This window comes from Leptodactylus fuscus, chromosome 11 (assembly GCF_031893055.1).
Source record: "Leptodactylus fuscus isolate aLepFus1 chromosome 11, aLepFus1.hap2, whole genome shotgun sequence".
NCBI classification, from domain to species: Eukaryota; Metazoa; Chordata; class Amphibia; order Anura; family Leptodactylidae; genus Leptodactylus; species Leptodactylus fuscus.
Genome location: NC_134275.1, coordinates 47,149,243 through 47,175,193, shown reverse-complemented (window position 1 = coordinate 47,175,193; position 25,951 = coordinate 47,149,243). Strand labels below are relative to the sequence as shown.

Sequence of the window (25,951 nt, the reverse complement as noted above, 5' to 3'; positions counted from 1 at the left end):
AAGAAGGGGCGGGGTTTAGGGTGACAGGACCATCTCCCGGATCCTTGCTCCAGTTAGTTAGTAGCTGCGGGGCTGCGCGGCGGGTCAGGCGGTCAGTCAGTGCCTGAGGAGATACCCACCGCTCCGAAAATGGCGGTGAGCGGCGGCAGCACCAAGAGCTGGACTCGGCTGGACCCGCACTCACATAAGATACCGGCATGGAAGTTGGAGGTGCTGGAGAGGAAGCGGGCGAAGATGGCGGGCACTGCTCTGTCCCGGGGAAAGGACTCTTCTCCTAACCGCAAGACCCGCTCCCCGTCCAGGCAGGGCAGGAACGGCAGCCCCGAGCGACTGGTGCTGCAGGACAGCCTGGGACCGCTCCATGAGAACCCGTTCATCAAGCAGGAGAAGGAGCGGCGGCGGCATCGGCGAACCCACCACCAGCAGCCGCCACAGCAGCAGCATCACCCCCAGGGTAGAGCCACCTCCCCCATCCGACACCTGCTGGACATGTACAGCCACGTCCCGGGCATGCGGACCATCCGAGCCGAGAACATCATCATCATAGAGTCTGACCCCGACTACTTCAGCCAGTCCAGCGGTCACGGTGACCCTGTGGAAGAGCTGCTGGCCAGGAGAGGCAGCAAAGTGGCCGAGATCCGGGCATCAGAGGTGGTGATATATGAGCCAGAGGTCCCCAACAAAGAGCCCCCCCAAAAAGTACAGGGTGCCCCCAAGAAGGAACCGTTGGAGCACAAAGAGGTGCTGGAAGAAGCCGGGAGGGTAAGTCGGTTACTGGAGAAGTTTGACCATGGCCATAGTAAACCGCTAAGGTCCAGGAGCTTGGAGAACCTATTAGAGCGAGACAGCAAACCCATCATATTGCCAAAACCTCAGGTCCAAGGCCAAGCCCCCAGGAATAGATCACCCAAGAGATCCGGAGATGTCTCCCCATCGTCCGCCTCCATCTTGGAGGAAGATAGCAAGCGGTTTCCCCTCAACAACCCATCCTGGCTCCCTTCCAAGTCGCCCATCTCACATTCTTTACCGGACCCTGACCTTTTTCATAAAAGACCCTCAAGTCCTATGACGTCACATGCGACAGTCGCCCCTCTGTCTCCGTCTTCACCTCTGTCTCCTCATTATGAGATGTCTATGGACGACAAGCCGCCATCGCCTATTGTGGCCACGGTCAGGGAGAAATTTGAAGCGGGGCATACCAATAATATTCCTCCAAAACTGGCCAACGTTACCCAGAAAGTTGGCAGCAATACCATCCTGGTCAATCCCAAAGCTGTGCCCAGTAAGGTGAAGTCTCCCACCAAGGATGGAGGATGGCCAGAGGTAGACGGTCCACCTCTTACCAATGGTCACGTTGACCACTTGGAGAAAAACGTAAAGACAGGTAGTTCTATCAGTATTGAAGACCTACTGTCAAAGAGCAAGCGGCCCAAGGGCACAGCTGCTCAGAGGGCGCCTGAGGGAAATGGTCCAGTGCCATCACGTGATTCCATTAATGAGACTCCCAATGGCGCCAACACTTGGAGGCCAAAGTCTGCAGTGGACCCACCAAAATCTAGTACTGTCCCTCCCAAATCCAGTGCCACTTACTCAGAAAACCCACCGATCACCAACCACTGTGACCAGGCTTTCAACAGTGCCACTGCTACCCAGCAACTGAAGGTGTCCACTTTCACCAGCAAAAATGACTCTTTCGAGATCAGACCTGCTCCGAAGCCAGATCTCAACAGCATCCCAGACGATGACATTCAGGCGAAAGCACTGGCGAACATTCGATTGCAGTCCAAAAATTCTTTTGTTTTTTTTCCAAAGAAGAGGCCAGCCCCTTCTCCAGCCCAAGATGATATGGTCCAGTCCAATGGTAAGCCAAAAGTCAAAAACAGTGCTTCCACGCCTAATGGTCCCAAATTAGACTCTCCGGCAACTTCTCAAGATGTCAGGGTGAATGGTGAGACCAGTGTAGGTAAGACGGTCAGTTCAGAGACCTTGAAGGCCTCCAGTGTACCCTCCTTGTCTGATTTTGACTGGAAAAGTGGTCTCTTACCATCCCGATCTACCGAAGGGCAATCGTTTACTGATCTGGGGGCCCAGATTGAATACTTTAGTAGTGTGCAGGAAGGAGATGAGGTGGACTTGTTGGCTCATGTGCCGGTGACAAAAATACATGAGGATGTGGTGAAACATGACATACCTGTCACCAATATAGACGATATAGTCCATATAGAGGACAAGGAGGTTAAACCGGCCCCAAAAGTAGAGGAGCCCCCCTATAGGCCACATTCAGCCATGCCCTCCATCCATAATAAAGGGGGCAACACCTTTAAGGTGATCCCTAAGAGAAAACCAGTCACTGAGCAGGAGGCTTTCCGAACCCCTGTGGTGGAAGAGGATGAGGAGGAAGATCCTAGGTCTAAAAGGAAATCCTCTGATGGGTCTGAGGCCCCTTACTCTGACCTTGGAGCGATGCTGAAAAAACGTTATCCCACCGCAGACGAAATCCAGGTCATTGGTGGATATCAGTCCCTGTCCAAGTCCTGCCTGTCCAAGATCGGGTCCACGAGGAAAAAGGTAAATGATTGACTGTTGTTACGTAGCGCGCCGCGCCAGGTTATTTAGTCATCTGTTTAACCATATAAAAGCAATCAATGATTATTACAGAAAGTCAAATATTTTCTAAGCGCAATCCTCGCTGACCCTGGCCCTCACTGCACGGCTTCAGTGGGTAGTTTATATGCCCTTTATCACTTAGGACCTTTTTTATTTATTTTTTTTTATACTATTAAACTATACAATTTTTTTTTCTTTTGTTTATCATTGCTATAAAATAAGCAAGATCCCATTTTTAACATTTTTCCATATGTTTTCATATTTTATTTGATCATATTTTTATTATATATTAAATTTTTTTCTAATTTTTTTTCATAGTATTATAGTAATTTTTTTAAATCTTTTTTCCTATTTCTATATATTTTTGGTTTTAGCATTTTGTTAGAACTTTTGTATTTTTAAGTTTACTATTTTAATTTCTATCTAGTATTTCAGAGAAACGGTCATGGAAAAATACTTATTTCTTTATTTTTAAAATTTTCATGACTGTTTTTCATGTGTCTGGTAAAATATGCAAAATTTACTAGTATGTGTTCTTCTCTTAATAAATTTAGGGTACCTTACGGCGCAAGGAAAGTAAATATACACAAGTTATGGCCGGGTGCAGATTGTCATAGTTTTCTGTATATGAATTTATTGGTCTGCTGGTGACCACTCCCCTGTTGCTAAACATCACCCACATGTGGTGTTATATTTAAAAAGTATGATAGACGTTCAATTTGGCAAAAAAAATCTAATTTTTTTGCACACATGTAAATTGCACCAAAAATGTGTGATGTATACCCCAAAATACTGACTTAAACAAGTCAGTAAATTCCCCTCTGTTTTTAGATTCCTGATAACGCCTTATTGGTTAGTTTTGCTGCTGGTCCTCAAGTCACATAATCTGACAACCTGTAAGTCCAGTTGCCCATTACTGTAATGTACTTTTACTGGGATTAATTGTGCGTCCACTTGTCGTGCTGGAGGTGATCCTCTGCAGTAACCATTAATTTATAGCATGAGGTAAAGTGCAGAAAAGTAACAACAAGATGAAAATTTATGACTGCAATATAGATTACCAATAATCCAGCACTCCCTGGGCCGAAGGTGCCGGATTATTGGAAATTTGGTAGGAATGGCTAAAACAAGAACAGACACCTCAATTTTGAATTCTATCTAATAATCCAGATCGTTCTCTTGGTACACGGTTCATAATGTATTTACTGCCCACAATTCAAATGTAGCGAGACTGGAGCAGGAGGGTGGAAACAGAAGGATTAATACAGTCAGTCCTAAACCCTGTCATTACTAGGCAAGTGTCATAAGAAATGGAAAGTTACTGTGGTCTCATAAAATGTGCATTCAATTATCCCTGGGAAAACCTGTAGACGGCAAGACGTGACGAGGATGGAGAATCTATAAGACGGTAACAAGTATACATCTATGTGTAAAGCTTAGTCACTTCATACATACATTACTTATCCCCTATTATACTCCAGAGCCTGTGCAGTCACTGTGTACATACATACATTACTTATCTTGTGCCAATCCTGAGTTACATCTTGTATTATGCTCCAGAGCTGCACTCACTATTCTGCTGGTGAAGTCACTGTGTGCATGCATTACATTACTTATCCTGATGTACACAGTGACTGCACCAGCAGGATAGTGTGTAGCTCTGGAGTATAATACCGGATGTAACTCAGAATCCGTACAGAAGAAGTAATGTAATGTATGTACACAGTGACTGCACCAGGAGAATAGTGAGTGCAGCTCTTGAGTATAATACAAGATAAATAGTTGGTTCTCCTGATGACCGTATATGTACACTCCGCTTGGCCATTAGGAAGGAAAGTTTGGACAACCCCGTCCCCCATTTATTTATACGTATTTGGCCTTAGATGTTGACTATCTTAGTCTGTTATTACCAGACAGTCCACCTAGTCTGACTCTGGTAATAACCCAGTGTGCATCCATAGCTGGGTTCCTCTGCTGTGCTAGTTACAGGGCAGAGGACCTGATGGTCATGCAGGAAAATTGTGTTTCTTGGGTCTTTTAAGTTAAAAAGGGACCAAACATGGCAGCTAAGATCAAAGAACTAGTATCTCTGTAGAGAAAAAAAATCCTGGGCTGTGTCTGTCAGTCTCTGTGCCCGCAGCTCTGGCAGGTCCTGGCATGCAGCTCGCTGGCACCAGCCTGGCTTTTAGCATTCACAGCTTTGGAGGTAATGAATTATAGAGGTCTACAGTAGGTCCTTCTGTTCCAGCACGGCGTGTCCTGCCATCCACTGGAACCTGCTCTGTAATTATTGCTCCCAGCATAGTCACTCCATAGAGAAAGTGGTTGCAGTCTGGTCATTGCAGGGTTAAAGTAAAATCCTGGGCAGTTCCACCAGGTAGTGCAGGTGACCTCTATAAGCCTCGTGTTGTCACATCAGCAAGACTTGCAGTATTTTGGTCTTACGCAAAGGTAAATAATTAATCTTTCCGGTCGGACAGGTTGGCCGCCTCCTCTTGCTTGTAGGGCAGGACGGGCAGCGACGGTTTCATGACAGACAGCAGATATTTGATTTATCTGCCACTTTAGGCAGTTCTGACTAACCTTTCACACTGCTAGTATGTATACGAGAATTGCTTACATTACAATCCCCCAGCATGACGTGATCGGTGCAGCTCGGTGACCCGCCCTGCTGGTACGTTTTGTCCCTGCCTAGACCCCTCACAAGGGGCTATTGCTCCTGAAATGCTCATTAACGCAATGGAAGCAATTGCTGTGAAAAGTTCATTTGTAGGATACAGGCTACCATAAACAGCGCTTGCTATTAGCCATGTTTATAAAAGGTGGCGGGGCTGTGACACCCTTTTTATGCTTTATAGTGCACTAATGCCGGGGTTGTCTGAGGTAAAACTTACAAGATTCATGGGTCTTGAGCCCTTAAGGGTATGTGCAAATAATCAGGATTTACATGCAGAAAATCCGTGCTAACACCTGTAGACTTTAGTACAGATTTTAAAATCATTTCTTTTCTAAATCTGCACCAGAAAAAATTTAAAAAATTAACACGTAGAGGATTTTAATATCTGCACCATAGGCCTATTTCGCATACAAAATCTACCAGTAATCCTGATCATGTGCACTTACCCTAAGTGTACATGCGCACATTGCAGAATTACATCCATATAGTAAATTCATGCAATGGATTTTGCGATGACACCCGACTTACAAAATCCATTGTAGAAATCGTCCTGCCAAGTATATTAGAAAGCGGTGGAATTCTTTTTGTACAATAGCAGTCATAACCTATTGACAGGTGGGCGTTGTCACCCTTGGGTTGAGTAAGCCTTTGCTAACTTGCCCATGGCTATGGCGTGGCTCTGATCTGATTTTTATCATGTGGTGATACTACAACTCCCAGCATGGCACTGTCAGGGCATGCTAGGCATTATAGTTTTACCACAGGCTGCAGGCCACTACAGCGTGGAGACATATGTGCCCAAAACTGCAACTTGTGGTAAATATTTGAACAACTGGGAAAATACGGGCCGCGCCCTGGACTACAACCACTGTCGGATATTAATAGACGTTCACATGAGATAGAGAGCGAGCGATTGTGTGGGAGCGGCGCAGCAAGCCTCAGAGCCTTTATCATAAAGCAACCACTGCCGAAACCACAAGATGAAGAGCCTATAATGAACAGTGTGTCATAAATCTCTTCTTAAAGGGACAGGCACATTAAATCTATTAGTTTGTAGCATCATAAGAGGCTGATATCTGTACTTAATAACCTCTGGAGGTTTCCAGAAGTGGAGATATACACAAACTATTATACATATTGTATGTCATTCAGGAGACTGGGAAAGCTGGGTGGTTGGAATTTGTCATGAATGCCAAAGTTTAGGGGCAAGACTTTTCCACTTTGACTGGCACAAGATGGAAATGATGTGACATAAAATAAAGCCGTTAACCATACAATATAAAGGTTCTTAGGGGACAAGTAGGCCTCATTGTCCATAGCAACTAGTCAGGGGGCAGTGCAGGTTTCTGGTTGCTAGAGGGGAATAAGGCCTAGTGGTAATGCAGAGATGAGCTGACAATATACTCCTAGAATTATATTATACAGGCTGTAAGGGAATAGTAGGCCTCATCACCCATAGCAACCAGTTAGAAAATGAAAGCTGATTTTTGGTTGCTATGGGTGTTTAGACAAGACCTAGAGGCTTCTGGGTAAAACGTGATAGTCCACTCAGCCATGTAAAATGAGGGGGGGGGGTGCTATTTTCAGTGAATATTAAGGATTTATTCACACTTCATCTTTTGTGCAGATTTCGGAACATACTTCATGCTAAAATCCATGTCAGTTGCTAGTTCTGTGCAGAGACCACAGTGGGAAACCACACATGGATTAGCCCTAGTGAAAGCGACCAATCTGCAGCAATTCCAATGGCAAATCGGATTTTTGCTGCAGTTTCTACTATAGATGTACAGCAGACTTATCCTCACCAAAAAATCTGCAGTGTGAACATATCTGTAGGCATGTCCTGGGGTTTAGCTCACAGTATGGCTTCCTTTGTTGTTACGGCATATAAAAGTGATAAGACCTGGAAGACCATGGCTATTTACTTCAACAAATGGCGCAGTCTTTATCTAAAGGCTGTTTTGGGTATTGCAGCCGTCTTGCATTAACTTGAATGGGGTTCAGCCGCGATAACTGGCATGGCCATTGATGGGACCAGTGTTGTTTTTGGAAGTAAGCCGCTACGTTTTGCTAACCTTGTACAACTCCTAAGGCCCCATACACAAGCCTCTTTATCTTTGTCTACAAGCTATCCGTTACTACAGTTCTGTAATAAAGGATGGTGTCTGGACTCATTAATTTCTATGGCTCCATTTAACAACTGTGAATATTTATTACAGATTTGTGGGGTGGGGACGGGGTCGTAGGATTGAATCATGAAACATGGGGCAGGTCCTTTACGGCTCAGTCTCGTCTAGTCATGGATTGTACACTGATGCCATCTGTGTCCTCTGTTCGGTTTTCTACGGTTGTGTGAATGGGGCCTTAGGATCAGTCATATTTGACCTCTACACTACTAATCAGGGAGATTAATATGGCGGCCAGGACACAGAGTTCTTCTGCAACTTAATTTTCGTCATTTTGTGCCCGGCAGTGTACCAGGCAGCGATGGAACAATACCATAGATCTAGTCGTAGGTAACCTCAGGAAGAGCGTCGCTTACCAGCTGTTGCCAGCATGCAAGCTCTATGTGATGTACAGATACTCCTGGGAGTTGTAGTCCCCAAAGAGCACAGTAGCTGTAGGCTGCTATATTGCCAGATCTGTGCCCCTCATAGTCTATTACCAGAGTGCTTGCATCCATCCGTCACCTGCAGGTTTCCCCTTAATCCTTTCACTAGTGACTTGTTGCAGCCTCACCTAGTCAGCAGGGATCAGAGAAACCAGATCTGGCATTGTCAGCGCCTGCAGCACAATATTTTCACTCCAGATAAGAATCTGACCGTGAAAGCAGATCCTGGGGCAGGAAGCGTGTTGTATAATGTGCTGCTGCTGCATAGCAAGGTGTATCGGGCACCTATATTAACCAGGCTGGCACTTATTTTTATAAGACTGTGCCCAATACTGTGCCCTTTGCTACCTGAGCAGAATCTAAAGTACTATTCTTGCTGGATGTTCTGCTTAAGAAATAGAATACAAGAACAGTAGTGAAGACTGACACTTGGTATCCTTCACATGCATAATGTGTCAAAACCTGTGGCCATTGTGGTTCTTATCACCGATTTAATTTCTGTAATTTTTATTTTTTTTTTCTAATTGCCTCACTAGTCTCATTTTTCTGATGGATTGACAAGCCAGTCGATCAACTGTCATGTTTTATGTCACTGTCCCTTTAACATGTCAAGATACGACTAATAGACCCGATGTTTATATTTTTTGACAGACCTTTAACCTTTCGTCTCTGTCACACTAACCAGGCGACATTCTTGGAATTAGACAAGACAAAGCCTTTAATCGGCTCGTACCAAAGGGGCAGGAGTCCAGTGGCTGCTATAAATGCTCGTGACACCCCTCCTGGATTATAAGGTTGTTTTTTTTTTTTTTATGTACAGACGACAGATTACGACATCTAAATATAGGGATATAATGTATTCACTGATAGCAACCGGAACGTTAGACGCTGAAAAAGTGTGGGTGCTTGTGGGGTAGACGTTAGGCTTAGATCATGACCTAGGGACTTGTAATCATCTTGTATATGTAGACTGATGACTATTTATTACTCCCCAGTAAGATTCTTTGGGGTTGTCACCAACTTCCAGTTGTACATGTTGCTATACAACTCCTTACTGAGCAAACAGAACATGGAGAAATATTTCTTTAAGCTATGGGCGCATGTGGCGTCCTTCGTGGGTTATCCCGTAGCAAAACCTACAGCTGAAAGAGTGGCTGATTTCGCTGTGGGTTTAACCCCTGTAGTTAGAGCGAAAAACCATAGCAGAATCCGCATGCTACGGGTAGGATTACTGCATCCACTTCATTGTAACTGTAATGTGCAGCAGGTGAGTAGGAGGGTTTATGCTGGCAGCTAAGCCGCTGTGAAAGCGCATCATATGGCCCTGGCCATATTGCAGAAATGCAGCTTTTTTTGTTTCAGATTTTGCTTTTTTTTTTCTTTTTTTTAAAAAAACAAACAAACTAAAGCCAGGAGTGGATTGAGCAGAAGATAGAAGTTTAAGAACTTCCTATATAAATTTCCCATTCCTTTTGTAGCCATTCTTTGCTTTGGCTCCAAAAACCGCAGTAAAATCTGCAACAAAAAAAACTGCATTTCCGCAACGTGGGGCCTCAGCCTTACTTAGTATATTATGCAGCAATCCCCAATCCATGGCTCTCTGGCTGTCACCAAACTACAACTTCAAGCATGTGGCTGTCAAGGCATGCTGGGAGTTAGTCTTGCAAAAAAAAAAAAAACTGGTTCTGCAATTCTTTTAGTCTTTTTTTTTTTTTTTTTTTTATTTGCTCATCTCTGGTTGCTTTCAGTGAACAGAAAAGCAGCTCCACTATCGCACAGCTGCAGTTTGTTACAATGTATCATAGACAACAGAATTATCTGCACTGATGCATTGTAAGGGTGCATTCACACTGAGTAAACGCTAGCTTATTCTGAACGTAAAACACGTTCAGAATAAGCGGCGTCTAAAGCAGCTCCATTCATTTCTATGGGAGCGGGGATATTCATAGAAATGAATGGGCTGCTTCTTTCACTCCGTGCAGTCCCATTGAAGTGAATGGGGAGTGCCGGAGTATACGGCAAGCTCTGCTCATGCCGGAGCGTACACGCTGGCACTCCCCATTCACTTCAATGGGACTGCACGGAGTGAAAGAAGCAGCCCATTCATTTCTATGGGGACCGCTCGTATCCCCGCTCCCATAGAAATGAATGGAGCTGCTTTAGACGCCGCTTATTCTGAACGTGTTTTACGTTCAGAATAAGCTAGCGTTTACTCAGTGTGAATTCACCCTAACAAACTAGAAAGCTGTGACTTCAGGTCTAGATTGTTTATTAGCAAAGATCTAGAAGTTTTAACCAAACAATAGATTTCATCACTCCATAGACGGCAGGTAGTCTTTGCCATTAGACTCCTTGAGTGTGCCGCAAGCGCCATTACTTATTCCTGGAGGTTGTCTGTGCCTCAGGTGAGACTGCAGTGACCGGAGGAGAAGCCTTTATTGCATCATCACAGGCGGAGGAGGCAAATTACTTAATCCCTTTACAATGACTGCAATCCAATGTCACTAAGGAAGCAATTTGGCGGAGTTGCTAACCATTGCTGTGTCACCCTGTTTACATATCCTAGGACCCATGAACAGGGGCATGTGGGGACCCCCCCCCCCCTTCCCTCAGTCCTCATGTTATGGCTGACATTAATTTGGTAATGGCGTTCCAGCCGTGTTCATCCAGAATGTAGAGACTAAGACACAGCACAGACATGTAGTAAGGAATGATCATAAATCTCCCAAGTCCGAGGACACGCCATGGGTTGTCTCCTGTCTGAATTCTCGACCCTTTAATGACCCAGTTCTCCATGTGTGGCCCTGTTCCACTATAAGAACCTTTTTTTTGGAACATAATCGGCAGGATTTTCCTGATACCGGGTCCAGCCGTGGGATTTAGACTGGTTTATAGCACATGCTGCCCAATAATGAATGGTAAGCTGGATCCATCTGACCGCTATGTTCCTGTGCCATAATTAGCGTTAATTCTTCTCACATCTATGCCGATTGAGGTTAATTCCAAAACTGATTCAGACCTCACTAAAGATCGCTGAACTTTAAGTACTTTTCTGTATATCCGCTCCTGGGAAAGCTGGGTGAGCCTTTAATATGGCTGCTGTGCTTATGAGCTACAGTCTGCAGAGGATGCCACATGGTTCCCTGAATCTGAGAAGGTCCTTTACAGGAAAGCTGAGTGGCAGTCCTTTAGAAGAGCTCTTAAGGCAGCCCTACTGGTTGTCACCCAGCTTTACCAGGTGCTGATATGATTAAATAATTGACTGTCCCGAGGACACGGTGTTATTTGTAGGATATTTTTAGGGGGGCATTGGGACATTCTCTCTCTCTCTCTCTCTCTCGCCCCCCCCCATGGTCACTTCTGACCCCCTCCCGTCTTTGTGAGCTTGGCATGGTTGCCCGGCATCCAGGTCATGGGAACGTGGCTCAGGACACATTCCTCTCATTCCATTGACTTTTCATTAAATGGGTCAGGAAACTTGACGTGAGGCCAATGCACAATTAATATGAACAGGGCCCTAAAGCTGCAGCTGCAAATATCAAAGCTGGAGATGTGCTAACTCCTGTATAACTGTTGCTACAGAGATGGTCACCCAGCTTTTCCAGATTGCCTTAGTTCCTAGTTATGTGAAGATTAGTTTTGAATTTTACTATATTCCTGAATTATTTCCCAGCTTTCCTGCAGTTTTGAATTGAATGTCTAGGTAGATGCATGAGTATTCCCAATCCTCTGCTTCTTGGCTGTGACAATCTGTAAGTTGTAGAATCTGAGGACAAGCGCGCCCAGACGGAGAAAAGGAGCTCATTGTAAGGAAGACACAAGGACACTTGTTCAGAGACATCCACTGGCCAAATGTCTGATAGCATGTGCCTGTAGGGGGCAGCAGTGCAGGAAAGCCAAAGTAAAATACATGTACACTGTGACTGCACCAGCAGAACAGTAAGTGCAGCTCTGGAGTATACTATAGTGGTATAGTGCAGTATATAGTGGTACTGTACAGATGTGAACACAGCCTTACTGTAGTGTGATGTTGGGTGGCGCCCTCTTTCTTGCACTTCTCTATAACACAGTAGTACAGATGTGGTGTATTCTGGACTAACCTCAGACATGTCACCACAGATTGCTTTGGAGGAATGTTCATGAGACGCAGTGTTATTAATGGTACATACCGGCCTGCCCTACACTTGGGAGATGTCAGAAGTTCCCACTTTGGGAGGATAAAGCTTTATCCTGCCCTCACATCTTCAGGGTTGTTACAGTGCTTTGCGAGCTACTGCACAGCTCCTTCTCTTGTCCTGGACTGATACAATGTAACAGACTACAGCTGTGTGAGCAGGACTAGGTCTGAGAGGTTTTTCTTCTTCTGTATGAACAATATAATAATTTGTACTTAAATCTGTTTCTTGGAAAGCTGAGTCCTGACCATTATGGCCTCCATTGCAGGAACTGTTACCCAACTGTCCTATCCATTATGCTGTAAGGAGTCTGGGAAAGCTGGGTGACTGCTTCTGCAACTGTTCTAATAGAAGCTATATTGATTGTCACCCAGCTTTCTCAGAAACTGAAATGAGTAAATAGCAATTTTTTAACAGCTTGGTCCTAAAGGATGACTTGTGGACTTTGGCCGCAACACCAGTCAGATGACGATCAGGTGTTACTGCATGAGTTGCATCGAATGGAAATAATGGTGGTTGTTGGCGAGACCCCGTGATCGCAAATATACCCTAATTGTGACTGCCACAAACCTGTTCTCTCGATGCGATGCACTCGATACTCTGTGATCTTTAGCTGTGTATCCAAAGCTGCCATGGATTCTTGGCTGTAAAGAACCTGGCTGCACGTTGGCGAAATGCAGCTGAAAAAAAAAAAAAAAAAAATGCTGCAAAAACACTTTTGGTTTGGATACACCGGCTCAGAAGGTATTTTGTGTGATACAGGCTTCTAGGCTTGGAAACCTCGTCTTATGCTGTCAGCTGAGCTACTGTATCTAACCTTGTCATGAGTCATACTGTCTACTCAACTGTGTATCTAATCCTGTTCTGTGGGATATTGTCTGCTGAGCTACTGTAGCAAAGCCTACTACTGATAATATCAAGTGCACAGTGTATCCAATCCTGTTGTGTGATTCTGTTCTTCTGGGACGATGTCCTGCGATCTTTAGCCATGTCGCCAAACCCGCCATGTATTCCTAGTCCCAAAGAACTTGGCGAAAACACAAATTAAAAAAAAAAATCTGCGGTGAGGAAAATAATGCAGCAAAAATGCTTGTGTAATTTTTTTACTACTTTTCCCCTTAATTTTTACCTTTCACCATCCCGTAAAATTATTAAATACAGAATTTCCACAGGTAATATGAAAACTCTGTGTCCTTCATAATCGCACAGATTTGTGGAAAAACTCACCGTTTCCGCAGTGTTTTTCCACCAATGTGTGGACACAAGATCTTATTCACTTTGCTAATACTACAATGTAGCGTATATATTTTTTTTTTTTTCCTGCTCTGTTTTCATAACGTATGGCCTCAGCCTAATGTAATCTCTGAGCTCATTTGCATATTTGCATGGTTAATTAGGTAAGGCAGGGATGGGATAACGGAGCGGCCGAGGCCTCGGTGTGAATCCTGTGCTGCTCTCCCTTTCAGTATCTCGTGGCAGTCAGATAATGTGGCACACGCGGGTTTCATTTGCAGACCGACCAGCAATAATTGATAAGCTGGGGTGAAAGGTCACCGTGCCAGACACAGCCCCGAGTGAGATGTGATTCCTGCTCAATAATTCAGCACCTGGAGACTGGGAGGGGAGGGGGCACCAAATTGTCAATACCCCCACCCAGGAATAAGGGAATATAATAGCTTGTAGATACAAGCCCCCTATCTGGGTGACTACTGGTAATGGCCGCCATGACAGCACCTGCCAACGTAAAAGGGGCGCCAAATTGTCGGTACTTCCCACTTAGGAATAAAGGAATATAATAACCTGTAGATACAAACTCCCTATATGAGTATAATGGCCACCATGACTGCACCTGCAGATGTAGAGAAATTGTCGTCGTCCCCCTCCCACCCAGAAATAAGGGAATATAATAATTTGTGGATAAAAGCCTCTATATGGGTGACTATAGGTAATGGCTGCCATGACAGCAAGTGGAGAAGGGGAGGGGGAAAATTGTCAATACCCCCACCCAGAAATAAAGAAGCGTAAAGCCCCTATAGGGTTGACTATTTATAATGGCGGCCATGACAGCTCCTGGGGAGGGGGCACAATACCCCCCACTTAGGAATAAGAAGGTATAAAGCCTGTATATGGGTGACCAGTAATGGTTGCCATGACTTTGTTCACTGGGGTCACCGTGCTCGGACAGACCGCAGACCTGATGGATACTTTCCACTTGATGTTTCCTTCTCTGGTGCCAGCAGGAAATGTGACGTATCACACAGAGAACTTCTTGGAACTTTTTGTCCAGATCATAAAACACAACTGAACATCATAAAATAATCTCCAGGAATAGTGTGCTACAGAGTCTGTGTATCTAAGCCCATAGCATGTGATACTGTCTGCTGAAGTGGGATATCTAAGTCTATTGTGTGATGGTGTCGAATGAGCAGTGTATCCAAGCCTATCATATGTGATACAGTCTGCTAAACTGTAATATTCAAGGCTATTGTACAGCGGGCTTGGATACACCAGCTCAGCAGATGCTGTCCTTTGTGATACAGGCTTCTAGGCTTGGAAATGTCAGCTGAGTGTGTGGTACGATCTGCTTAGCTGTGTATAAACCTCTCTTGTATTATATTATCAGCTGTGCAACTGTACCTAAGCACGTCTGTCGAATGAGCAATATATCCAAGTCTATCGTCTGTGATAGATGCATATTTAAGCCTATTTTGTGACCTGTTTGAATACACTGGCTCAGCAGGCAGTATTACGTACAAACTAAATATTTCCAAGCCTAAAGGCCTGTATTACAGATGATAGGCTTGGATACACTGGCTCATCAGATACTTTCTTGTGTGATACAGACTTCTAGGCTTGGAAACTCCAGCATATCATGTGTGATACAACAGACCATATCTAATCATACTGTATCTAAGCTTAGCATCCAGTATCATACATCAACTTATCCTGTGAAAAGTCTGTATATCTAAGCCCCTCATATATGATAATGTCTGATGAGCCAGTGTATCCAAGTCTAAAAAGTGTGATTCTATCTTCAAAGCTGGTGTATCTAAGCATGTTGTGTGCTATTGTCTGCTGGACAAGTGTACCTAAGCTTAAGTCTATTTCGGTAGTGTTTAGTCCGTCACTATAATAGTCAGACCTTTTCTATAATGTTACTCGTCTTAAAGGGCAGGTCACCCTAATACATCTTTATTCTAGGATGACTCTTGATACCAATCCCCCAATATAAATGTACGCTTTATGAAGAACACTCCTCCAGTGGCTGATACCAGTGAACAATAGCTTGTATTGAGGAGAGGGATTTATCAGGCTGGTATCACTTTAAGAGGTTGTCACCTGCGTTGGCTGTGTCACCTGTGGCAGGCGCACTGTCCTGCGGTGAGTCAGGAACGTTTGTGTTTATAGTCCCTGCCATTCACATGGCTATCATGTCATAGGTCACTGTACAAACGTGGCATGCTGAGTGGTGTGTGTCCATAGGCAATCCAGTCATTATCAGGTCTTTCGTCTCTGGGAAAGCTGGGTGTCGCCTATCTTTCCTAACTCTATATGGCCAATCTACCTTGTAATGCATACCCTGCTGATGTACAACTACTGCATGTCCTATTCTGGACTCTGGAAAGCTGGTTGACGCCACACTGAGGAGTTAAAATGCTGTATAACTAGTCACCCAGCTTTCCAGCTCTCCTGAATTCCAAATAGAAGTGTAGTGATGGGTAAGCTTACATCTTTAGTGCTTTTTAGGACCTGCAGAAAGATGGTTATCCACCCTGTAGACTTGTCTGATGTACTTTATATACTACTATCACTCAGCTTTCTCACACTCCTAAATGGTAGGAATGGGTGCAGCTATAAAACCCCTTGTATAGAGCATCAGATGTTTTTGAATTTAAAAAAGCTGAGTAAAGGCCTGCTGGTAACAACTGCGATGGAGGCCATATTGGTTGTCACTCTGCTTTCCCAAGACCAGATTTGAATTCTTTCCATCCAGCTTTTCCAAACCCCTGACAGGCAGAAACATATTCAGTAATTCCTCCCATTCTATTATACTTCAGTGGTTTCTGGATTTTAGGGAAGCTGAATGCGGACACCTCAGGCAGGAGCTGTAATGGCTGCTTTTGCTTGACAACCCCTATGGAATTTGTACTCCTCCATCATTGTCCTCTGTTGTCAGCCAATACACCTTGATTTTGTTTCTTCTCAGAAGTTTGACAAGTTTGCTTAAGATCTTGATCCAGATTTGAGCAGTTGCTTGCAGCTTCTGTTGTGAGCTGCACCTTAGGAGGTTGACATTGGAGGTGCGCCCCTACAGATTAAACATGGGGGCGGCGCTCTCAGGTCATGTGGTCTATCAAAGTGGTGGCTGATTTTTCCAACAGCTCTATTTTTTGTTGGGAACCTGTCAGCAAATCCCTTTACTTGACTACCTCCAGATACTGGGCCTATAGAACCTGTGAAGAGGTCACTTGACTATCATGAAATGCTGTGAAGTCAGGAGGGCGGAGCTTTGCTGTTTTTGGCCTTCTAGTCAACCCTTTAAAGCACCCTTTAGGGACACAGTTGTTACCCTGTATTTAACTTTGATTGGGATGTTGGCCTGTAGGAGAGGATATCCTAAAGACAGATTCCCTTAAAGGGGTTGTCCAATGTGGTCAGTAAGAGGCGGAGTCTTGCTTCAAGGACGGTGTGTCTTAAGCATCTGTCAGCCATAGGCAGTGCTCCTTCTGGTTCCCTGCAGCAGAATGTAGTGCCACCTCCCCGTACATGACTGTACAGGGTGTTACACTAATCCCTTTGTGTTTTACAATGTGTCGGCGCTGGATTATACTGGCCGTGGAGTCGCTCTTTAGCCTGTGGTTATGGATGCGACTGCTGTTACTATGGCTGCATTGTTTGTTGCTAAATGAGGCGATGAATAATCTGCCGCTTTTGGGGAAGTTGCAATCGGAAAATTTGTGTTTAGTAGACAATCGGCGGTGTTAACCTGTTTTGCATTTCACAGCTGACAGGTGGAGGAATCCTGATAAGAAACTGACCTTGTCACACGGTATGGGGATGACATCACTGCTGGCAGCCATTACTGTGCCCATTATTTTGCCCATCATCTTCATATGTCATTATTATACCCATGTCCTCTTTAACGTCCCAACACCAGTGATTTTAACGTGACCTACATGAACCAGGAAGATCAGGATGAGCAGTGCTCTAGGGCCTGTTTATACAGTGGATCAGCGTCGATCTGCCAGGCTGCAGGAAGTCAGTATTGATCTCTTCTGTTTGTATGGGTCTTGTGAACCAGAGAAGGTGGAGGCCCAGGCAGTAAAAGGAAAGTGGGGGCTCCGCTTGTATCCTGCCTCAGATTGTGCACTTCCTGCTGTAAATAATGGAGGACAAAGGAAAAGAACAAGAGCTGCATGGATATGACGCAGTGTCATTGGTAGAGGACCTGGAGACTTTAGTTACTGGAGGGACCTATATGGGATCTAAGGGATCTACAGTAGACTGGCCATGTAAAGGGAGAAGGACACAAAAGATGCCCCGGGTGCATCTTGTACATTGCCTGCACCAGGTTATTGGGTAGTGTTCTATGTCTACTCCATGTGGATGGAAATGGTATACCGGTAGTATTGCCGTATACCAGTAGTATTACAGCTATAGACTACTGTTATTCACCACCCATTATTACCACTCACCGCCACTACTACTATCGCTTACTACTACTACTACTTACTACTACTACTATATCCTGTACTACTTACTAGTACTGTGCTCCACCATTGCTACTACTACTGCCCCCCCACACCGTATACTACTACTATTATTGTGCTCCACCACCATTAATACTACTACTATTATTACTACTGCCCACTACTACTATTACTACTACCACCATCCCACATCTACTATTACTACTACTCCCTGAATCCTGTGGTTTGTGTGTTTGTCCTAGCCTGTGATCTATCATAGTGGAATGAAGTGATGGATGATGGAACCGGCTTGTTTGTTCTTGAGGTTTCGTGAGTCTATAAAGACATTCACAAAAACAACAACCTGGAGCCAACACCCTTACTGAAGTGCGCGACCTACTGTGGCAGTGTGGTGACTGGAGGCTGGCACCTGTAGTTCCACGTGTTACTGAAGGTGATATTGGGACATGCCGCACTATTACAGCTCAATCTCATTTCCTTACGGCCACTACACAGTGTACAGAGCTGCCAGCTTCTCCTCTATACACTGTGCATATGCAGCCGCTGACCAGTAGGGTGCTGGGGGGTGTCATAAGGAAAGGTCATCAATGTCCAGTCTTGGACAATCCCTTTAGCTCAGGAGATCCAGTGTAGAGCTGGCCATAGACCACAGTAATGTTCCGACCACTGTTGCTACTTCCCTTCCCCATATATGTGAACAGTGGGCTCACCTAAGTGTACATGAGTCCTGAATGGGCAGAGGGAAGGAGCAGTTACCGGAGCCCTCTGACGTGGGGGGGTAGTTGGGACACTCCGATACACATTGGTCAGCTGAACGCATTGTCGGATGTTTCTTAAAGGACAGTTTTTCCCCAAATCTGTCTTGCCCTATAGAGGGGGTCCATGAGTTCTCACTCCTAAGGGGCGGGCACTCAGTCGCCCACAATGTGTATGACTTCATCCTATTATTCTGCTCTATCTGAGATGTATCCTCATCAGCCATTATACCACATGAGTCACATCCCCTGGGACTTTTTACACAAGCAGGTGGCCCAATACCACTGGCCATTGTGTCTGGTGTCCCTGTCCCTTTACGTAATGTGACAGGTATGTATAGTGTGATGTCAGAGATGTATTGTCAATGGCAGCTCTTTATACCCAATGTAATGTGCTCCAAACAGGCAGAACGGAGGACAAAAGCCCCATATGTGTCACTTTAACTTTACAAAGGTCACACAGGTGTGTGGCTAAACTCGGAACAATGGCGGACTCCACATCTATTGTCTATAAACACCTCTGAATTGTCCTAATGTTTGTAGGGGAAACCCGTTCCTTGGTACAGAATTTCCTGTAAAGCAATCTCCTTGTAATGTTCCATTTATTAGTTGCAGTACTGCTTTCCACCACTGCCTGTTCTGTATAGGCTCCAATGCAACAGTGCCACCACTTCAGATCTTGATACTGTTTGACTGAAACTTTACCCAAAAATGCTGTAAAGTGATTCTTAATGCTGAATTGAATCCGCTTGCATCGTTTACTTTCTAAAGTCATTAGCTAGTACTCCTTTTTAGATGCTTTTCCCTTTGTATAGAGTTCACTTCCTCTATAGAATTGTGATATATATAACCAAGTGAGTGGGTGTAATAACACATGGTGCAGTCTCAGCGGGCTTTCACCTGGGGCAGGGCAGCGGTTGGGTGTGATCATGTCTATTCAGCCCTGTCATTATTTTATTGCGCAATTCTTTGGTTGCTAGAGAACGGGCAGCGCCAGTACAATATTGGCAATAACACATTGCAACAATGTATCCCTCGTAAACCAGGACACTTATAAGCCTCTTGATACAATCTTCTAGCAAATTGGGTGCTGGTAACAGAGCAATAGCTTGGATATCTGTTGTATGGGAACCGCTTAAGTTCTAGACCCTAATCACATCATCGCCCCACTTGCCAAGCTTACCTGACATTGGGGCTTGCTGTTAGTTTTTGTGGGATTTGGCAATGTTGATGCCTCATTTTTAGCACAGCGCTGCCCGGAGGTATGTCTGGTACATTGAGTGCCTCGCCGATGTCTGAGCTGAGACTTGATCCAGACCGTACCCATAATAATCCACTAATCGTGGCTATTTGCAGACAGTAATTGGGCCTATTATTAAAGGTTGGAATAAGGAGTAATCCGTGTCAAAACCCAGCCGCCCTGACGCGACTACAGGGGATTACTGGTGACTAGTCACATGACATTCGTTCCACATGTCTACATATAATCCAGAATTTTTTTTTATTCTTTCATAATGCATCTTGATGGCTCTTTGAGCTTTGTTTTACTGATGCATTGTGCTAAATCCTCTACATAGATGGAGGTAAATTCTTAAGCCAACACTAGGGGAGCGCACTACATAAGGCTATATTATAGGACTTAATGTATACTTTGCAGACTCCTCCTAGTGGTGGCTTCAGACACTGTTGGCACGCAGCAGATAGAGCTGGTTATAGTGGTGCTCCAACCCCTATTAACATATATTAAATTAATACACCTCCTATCTCCTCAGACATCAGGGCTGTCATTGTCCCTCATGTTTTACATGGCATTTAATTGCTCGAATGAGCCCAACTATATGCAGTCAATTTAAGAATCCTTTTGAGCTCAATTTTCATTAGATTTTATGGCCTTAAAGGGGCCACTCTAGCTGTGTTAAAGCATAGATACTGCTGTTGCATTAGACACTTCTGCCGTTTGGAGCTAACAAACCCAATCCCATAGGAGCAGTGCTCTCCAGAGTGGTCACCTGCTAGACAACGGGCTAAGCATACAGCTCTGCAGTCTGGCCAATGGCTTGTATTTCCTGTTGATCTATAGTGCCGTCACTGTGTGATTGAGGTTCTATATCCCCCCCCACACCCACTCCACAGGTTTATAAATCTGTCCTGCTTTCTTTACAAGAGCACTGTGGCTGCCTGATAAAGCACACTGTGCAAAGAAGGGCCCTGGCCTGGAGATTATCTGCTGTGTACAGTACCAGGAACAGCCCTGCACCCAGGGAGATAGAGGCAGCACTGAAGCCAGCTCTTATTATTATTGGCTGTAGAGGCCGCAGGAAGTCACTGCTGGTGTATAAATCAGGGGGTAAACACTAGGTATAGCATGGTGAGTCTACAACTCTCAGCATACCCTGCCCTGACTCTTGTTTAAAACTTCCGACCCAGTGGTATATGAGCCTATAGATACTACTATAATATTGCCTAATATGTACAAGAATATAACTGCTATAGTACGACCTCCTATGTACAGGAATACAACTACTATAATACTGCTCCTATGTACAATATAACTACTATAATACTGCTCCTATGTACAAGAATATAACTACTATAATACTGCTCCTATGTACAAGAATATAACTACTATAATACTGCTCCTATGTGCAAGACTATAACACTCTAAGGTGTTTTGTTAACTCTGCTGTCCTTGTCCTGCAGATGAAGATCTCCTTCAATGATCAGAACATTCACACCATGTTTGAATATCCATCTGAGAACTCTTTGGCTGAAGAGATGGCAGAAGATGAGGTGTCCGGTTCAGAGGAGGAAGATGATAAACCCTCCGGCCTATTTCTCCCTCGGCCAAAGTTTGTGAGCAGTGGGGCGGCCAGCAATAGCCTACGGGCCAACTCTGCTAACTCAGGTAAAACTTGGGTTAGCACCTTGAGTAGTTTTGTCCTTCAGGAGATGAAGAAAGCTGGGTGAACACTCCTATGTCATACATATTAGCTACCGCCCAATTTTCCCAGAAACAGATATGATTTAAAGATTTGTTGTTCAATAGCACACTAGTGGTCTCCATCCTGTGGTGCAAGACCATAATTCGCAGTATGTCCTGACTTATACTGTCAGGGCATGCTGGGAACTGTAGCTCTGCACTCCCTGGAGAGATACAGGTCAGAGACCACTGCAATATCCAGCCATGTCCTGGGATCAGTACAAAGAGTACCTGGGGACATTTCTTGGAAGGGTGTGAGCACTCGGATCACTATGGCTGTTGTTATATGAAACATTATGTAACCGGTTCTGAAGCTCCGACATGTTTGGTTACATTTCTCCGCCATAGTGCTGAGGACGAATCATGTATGTCAGAAACATTTAATCCCTGGTTGTCAGTGCAGTGAATCATAGCGGAGGCAATAACATGGAAAATCTGCAGATGGTGTCATTAACACTCACTTCTTAAAGGGGCAGTGATCACAAGGTCTGAACTGACTTTGAACTGCAGCGGAGTTAAATTTATTTCTCCCTGTTATCAGCCACTTTACAGTTACTTCTGGTGTCTGGTAGGTAGGTCAATACCCTTTAATCACATTTCTCCATTGTAGAAAATCTTTAGAAATATTGAATACTCCAGAGCTGCACTCATGATTCTGCTGGCGCAGTCACTGTGTACATACATTACTTATCCTGTGTTATACTTCAGAGCTGCACTCACTATTCTGCTGGTTGGTTTTGGAGAGGGATCACTTCCTGGTGTCTTGGGTTGTGGCTCCTTCTCCTCCCTCTGTAGTCTTTGGGTTGAATGCTCCTTTTTTATGATCTCTATAGGATAACATGTGGGTAAAGTCCAGATGAGTGATGCAGAGGTGATGAACATGTTCGTGTTCACACCATCTCCAGGCACAAGGGTCATATTTATAGACCCATGGAGACATTCGGCATGTACTAGATAACATAGTTCACACCCTAGTTAGTTCCCCAGTTCATGGCTCTTCCTTTTATATAGATGACTGTAGATTCCTGTGATGCACTCTTGATACCCTGTGCGGTATTATCTGATGTTCTGCACTATTGGTTGGTATTATATCAGTGTTTTGTTACTTTTCCTTAGGTCTATCTAATTATACTCCTAAGCACTCCATGGAGTACAGCAAATGGCAGGACGAAGCACCTCTAGGAGGCGCAACAACTCCAGACCTCAGTGCACCGAGCAATGACATGGTGAGGCCCAAGACTATCCACATCTTATACAATATCTTTAAGTTCTGCCCATATTCTTCAAGGGGAACTCCAGTGAAATCCTCTTCAGTCAGCCTTTCAGTTTTGTTGTGTTCTTCGTTTTTGCCAACTTATAAAGACCTACATGAGAGATGGAGGGAGGCTTGTGTACACTAAATATGGGAATACTATGTATTAGTATCTGTCTTCTAGACTGAGATTGGACTGGCTGAAATTACAGGCCCAAAACCTGAGACCGCACTACTGAGAGATTCAAAGTTTAGCAAAGAAAGAAATACAGTAGACTTAGTGATTAGGATCCCTAGAAGGTCTGCGTGTCAGCACTAGAGCTGACAGACATCAGGAGGCATGATGTCATCAGACTGTTTCAGTAGTGCAGCCTCAAACTTTGGGGCTGTATCGTTAAATTATTATATCTCTGGCTAGAGGACAGATATTAAAAAGCAGTTTTCACATTTTTTTTAATAATTACTATGGGGTCTCCACATAACACTTGTTCCACCTAAGGCCTCTGGATAGAAATCACCTTTAGTATTCAGAGGTAGCAGATGTAGGGGGCACCACTTCTAAACGCCATCAATAACCATTTCCTCTCTTGCAGCTCACGCCAGCCGACGGCAGCTCTCACACAGGCTTCCGAAGCGAGCCAGCCCTCTACTTCTAACCATGGAGGACAGTCAGATACATCTGGACTGTGGTCACTGCCCTGACATCTGTCCTCAGCAATGGCGCCCATGCTGAAAAGCATTGTGGGAAAGGACTTCAATCACACTGTGGGGGATTTACCAAAAAAAAAAAAAATTCTGTACCTGCAATCTTGGCTGATGAGAAATCCGCCATAGTCAGTGTAGCAGCGCATTTGCTGCCTGTGGGGGGAGCTCTGCTAATTATATTAATTAACGAGCCTTCCGAGAGATTATTTGTGTGTCCTGACGCCCCTCCTGGTGGTGATAGGGGGGAGGTCGGGGTGATGACTGTGGAGTGTGACTCAAAGACGTCTTGCTTAGTCTATGTGTGTAAGTGACTCTTATCCTAGGGCAGTTGCTCTCCAGCTATTGTAAATCTACTACAACTCCAAGCAGGCATGCAGCTGTCGGGTTTGCTGGGAGTTGTACAGTAGTTACACATCTGCCAGAGACACAGACGTTAAAAACCGCTGCGTGAGGGGAGTGTTTGATTGTAAGGATATGACTGGTCCTCTTTCTGCTTTTTATAATTTTTGGGGTCGATCCTAGGGGTCAATATGCGGGTAATGGAAACTTTTATTAATCAAGTTAAGTAAAAAGCATTCACCCCCTAAAATAAATCCCACAAGTCCTTGACTTATCCTTTTCTGGCCAAATTATATCTGTTTCTGGGAAAGCTGAGTGATCACCAATAAGGCCATCAGTAAAGGGCAATACAGTTGCTATCCCTGCTTGCAGGAAAATGAAGCAGATTTTATATGTAGAGCTCTGGCTGTTCAGAGATCTAGAAAAGCTGTGTGGCAGCAATGTTGGAACTGTACTGGAAGCCGTATTGGATGTCACCCAACTTTCCCATAGACAGATACAGCTACTTGAGGACAACTTAAGGGCTTTTACTCATATTTCCTGGTCATTTGTTTTCAGGGGGATTTCTGCTTTAAATCGCACACAGCCATCTCATTGGTTAGTTAAAGATAGCATGCTTAGAGCTGTAGTTGTCAGGCTCCACCCCTTGTATTCGTCATATGTATTTAGTTGTCACATTCCACTTGGGGGCCTGTCAGGAGGTGACGACAGGTGTGACGGCTCTGTCTATGTACACGAAGCACCTGTCTACCTGAGCAATACTGTAAACATAACGCACATTTGCATCCTGTGATGTGGGTTATGTGGGTGGAGTCACTAGTTATGTAAACGCTCATGTCTGTGTGTGCCGTACATCCCGCATCCCTTTGTGTATTACTCATTTGCAATTTGCACTCCATCTCTTTTCCTATGCCAGATGGACTCTGGACAAAGTCTTAAAGGGATTGTCCACATAATGGGGTTGGGCTAAGAAGATGCATAAAATTAATAATTCACAGTGGGACATTCCATTATCTGACTTGTATAGGTTTGTAGCCACAAGTGGACATCCCCTTATAAATATGGTTCCATTATTTGCTGTTTGTAGGTGGCAGGTTTTATATTCACAAATGGACATTCCCTTTAAGTCGTGACTTTGGCTTCTAAATTTGAAACCGAATTCCAGGGCTTTATATGTGTTCACATTGTCCTCTGAGCTCCCATGGGATTTGCATGAGGTGGTAGTGCCCCCCCTCTTTACAATTTGATTCTGCTCATGACCCAAATCTAGGAACTAGACAGCATGTCACACACTCCACTTCTATGCAACTTCCAGCGGTGCCAGCCACTGATAGGGCATACTGAGTCTTGTAGTTCCACCACCATTAAAGGGGCACTCCTTCATGTTCTGTGGCACCTTCACACACTTCGGTATCCAGTCCACTCTTTCCTTGTGTCGTTTTGTGAGTCCGTCGTGTTGTCTAGAAAAGATGAAATTTATAAAAGTCACAAAAAAAAGTCTTTGCACTTGATTTTCATAAAGTTTATAAAATGTAATGAATAGAATTTAATATATAATGATCTTCAGATGTTCCTGTCGTAGCCAGAAGTGCTCACCGTGGCCAAAGTCTCTGTCATGTTCTCTTGTGTAAACTTGGATTTTATTCCCAACTATGGATATTATTGTTTATTATTATTATTATTACTTTTTGTAATGATTGTAGATTCATCCCAAGACCTCTCCTGATGTAATATCCAAAAAGAGAGATGATTGAATAAATATTTTCACTGCAGGAAAATGGAATAAAGAGTCTTGTCATCTTTTTAAGACTGTGATAATGTAATACTGCCTTTATATACCAGAATAAAAGTACTATAATACGGCCCCTATGTACAGGAATAATGAAAATTTAACTCATCAAAATTTTTATTTCCTGTAGTCCGAGGCAGCACAATACACATGGGTTATAGTTCCCTAGGTACAACCACATAGAGACAGGTTAAGCAGTAGTCAAACAATTAAACAATCAGACCCCAGGCATAAATAGGACACAGAGAGTAGGACACAGTGTGTGTGTATCTATCTATATAAATTATACTGTGTACTACACTATAAGGCTAAGGCCCCATGTAACATCCCGTAGAAAAAAATGCTGTTCA

At 44.3% G+C, this 25,951-nt stretch overlaps 1 protein-coding gene across 1 annotated transcript; it reads left to right on the top strand.

Annotated features, from left to right (window-relative positions):
- Nucleotides 1-50: 50 nt before the first annotated feature.
- Nucleotides 51-25,599, top strand: TPRN (taperin). The gene is made up of 4 exons (XM_075259659.1): nucleotides 51-2,568; nucleotides 21,237-21,441; nucleotides 22,633-22,742; nucleotides 23,362-25,599. The coding sequence occupies exons 1-4, from the start codon at nucleotides 130-132 to the stop codon at nucleotides 23,422-23,424; spliced, it is 2,817 nt and encodes a 938-aa protein (XP_075115760.1). The 5' UTR covers nucleotides 51-129; the 3' UTR covers nucleotides 23,425-25,599.
- The last annotated feature ends 352 nt before the right edge of the window (nucleotides 25,600-25,951 follow it).

What these genes read in the sequence shown, in the direction of transcription:
- TPRN (XM_075259659.1), top strand. Translation starts at nt 130, where the DNA reads ATGGCGGTGAGCGGCGGCAGCACCAAGAGCTGGACTCGGCTGGACCCG. An exon ending in GGCCAACTCTGCTAACTCAG is followed by an intron (nt 21,442 to 22,632) that starts GTAAAACTTGGG and finishes ACTTTTCCTTAG; the next exon opens with GTCTATCTAATTATACTCCT. An exon ending in GTGCACCGAGCAATGACATG is followed by an intron (nt 22,743 to 23,361) that starts GTGAGGCCCAAG and finishes CCTCTCTTGCAG; the next exon opens with CTCACGCCAGCCGACGGCAG.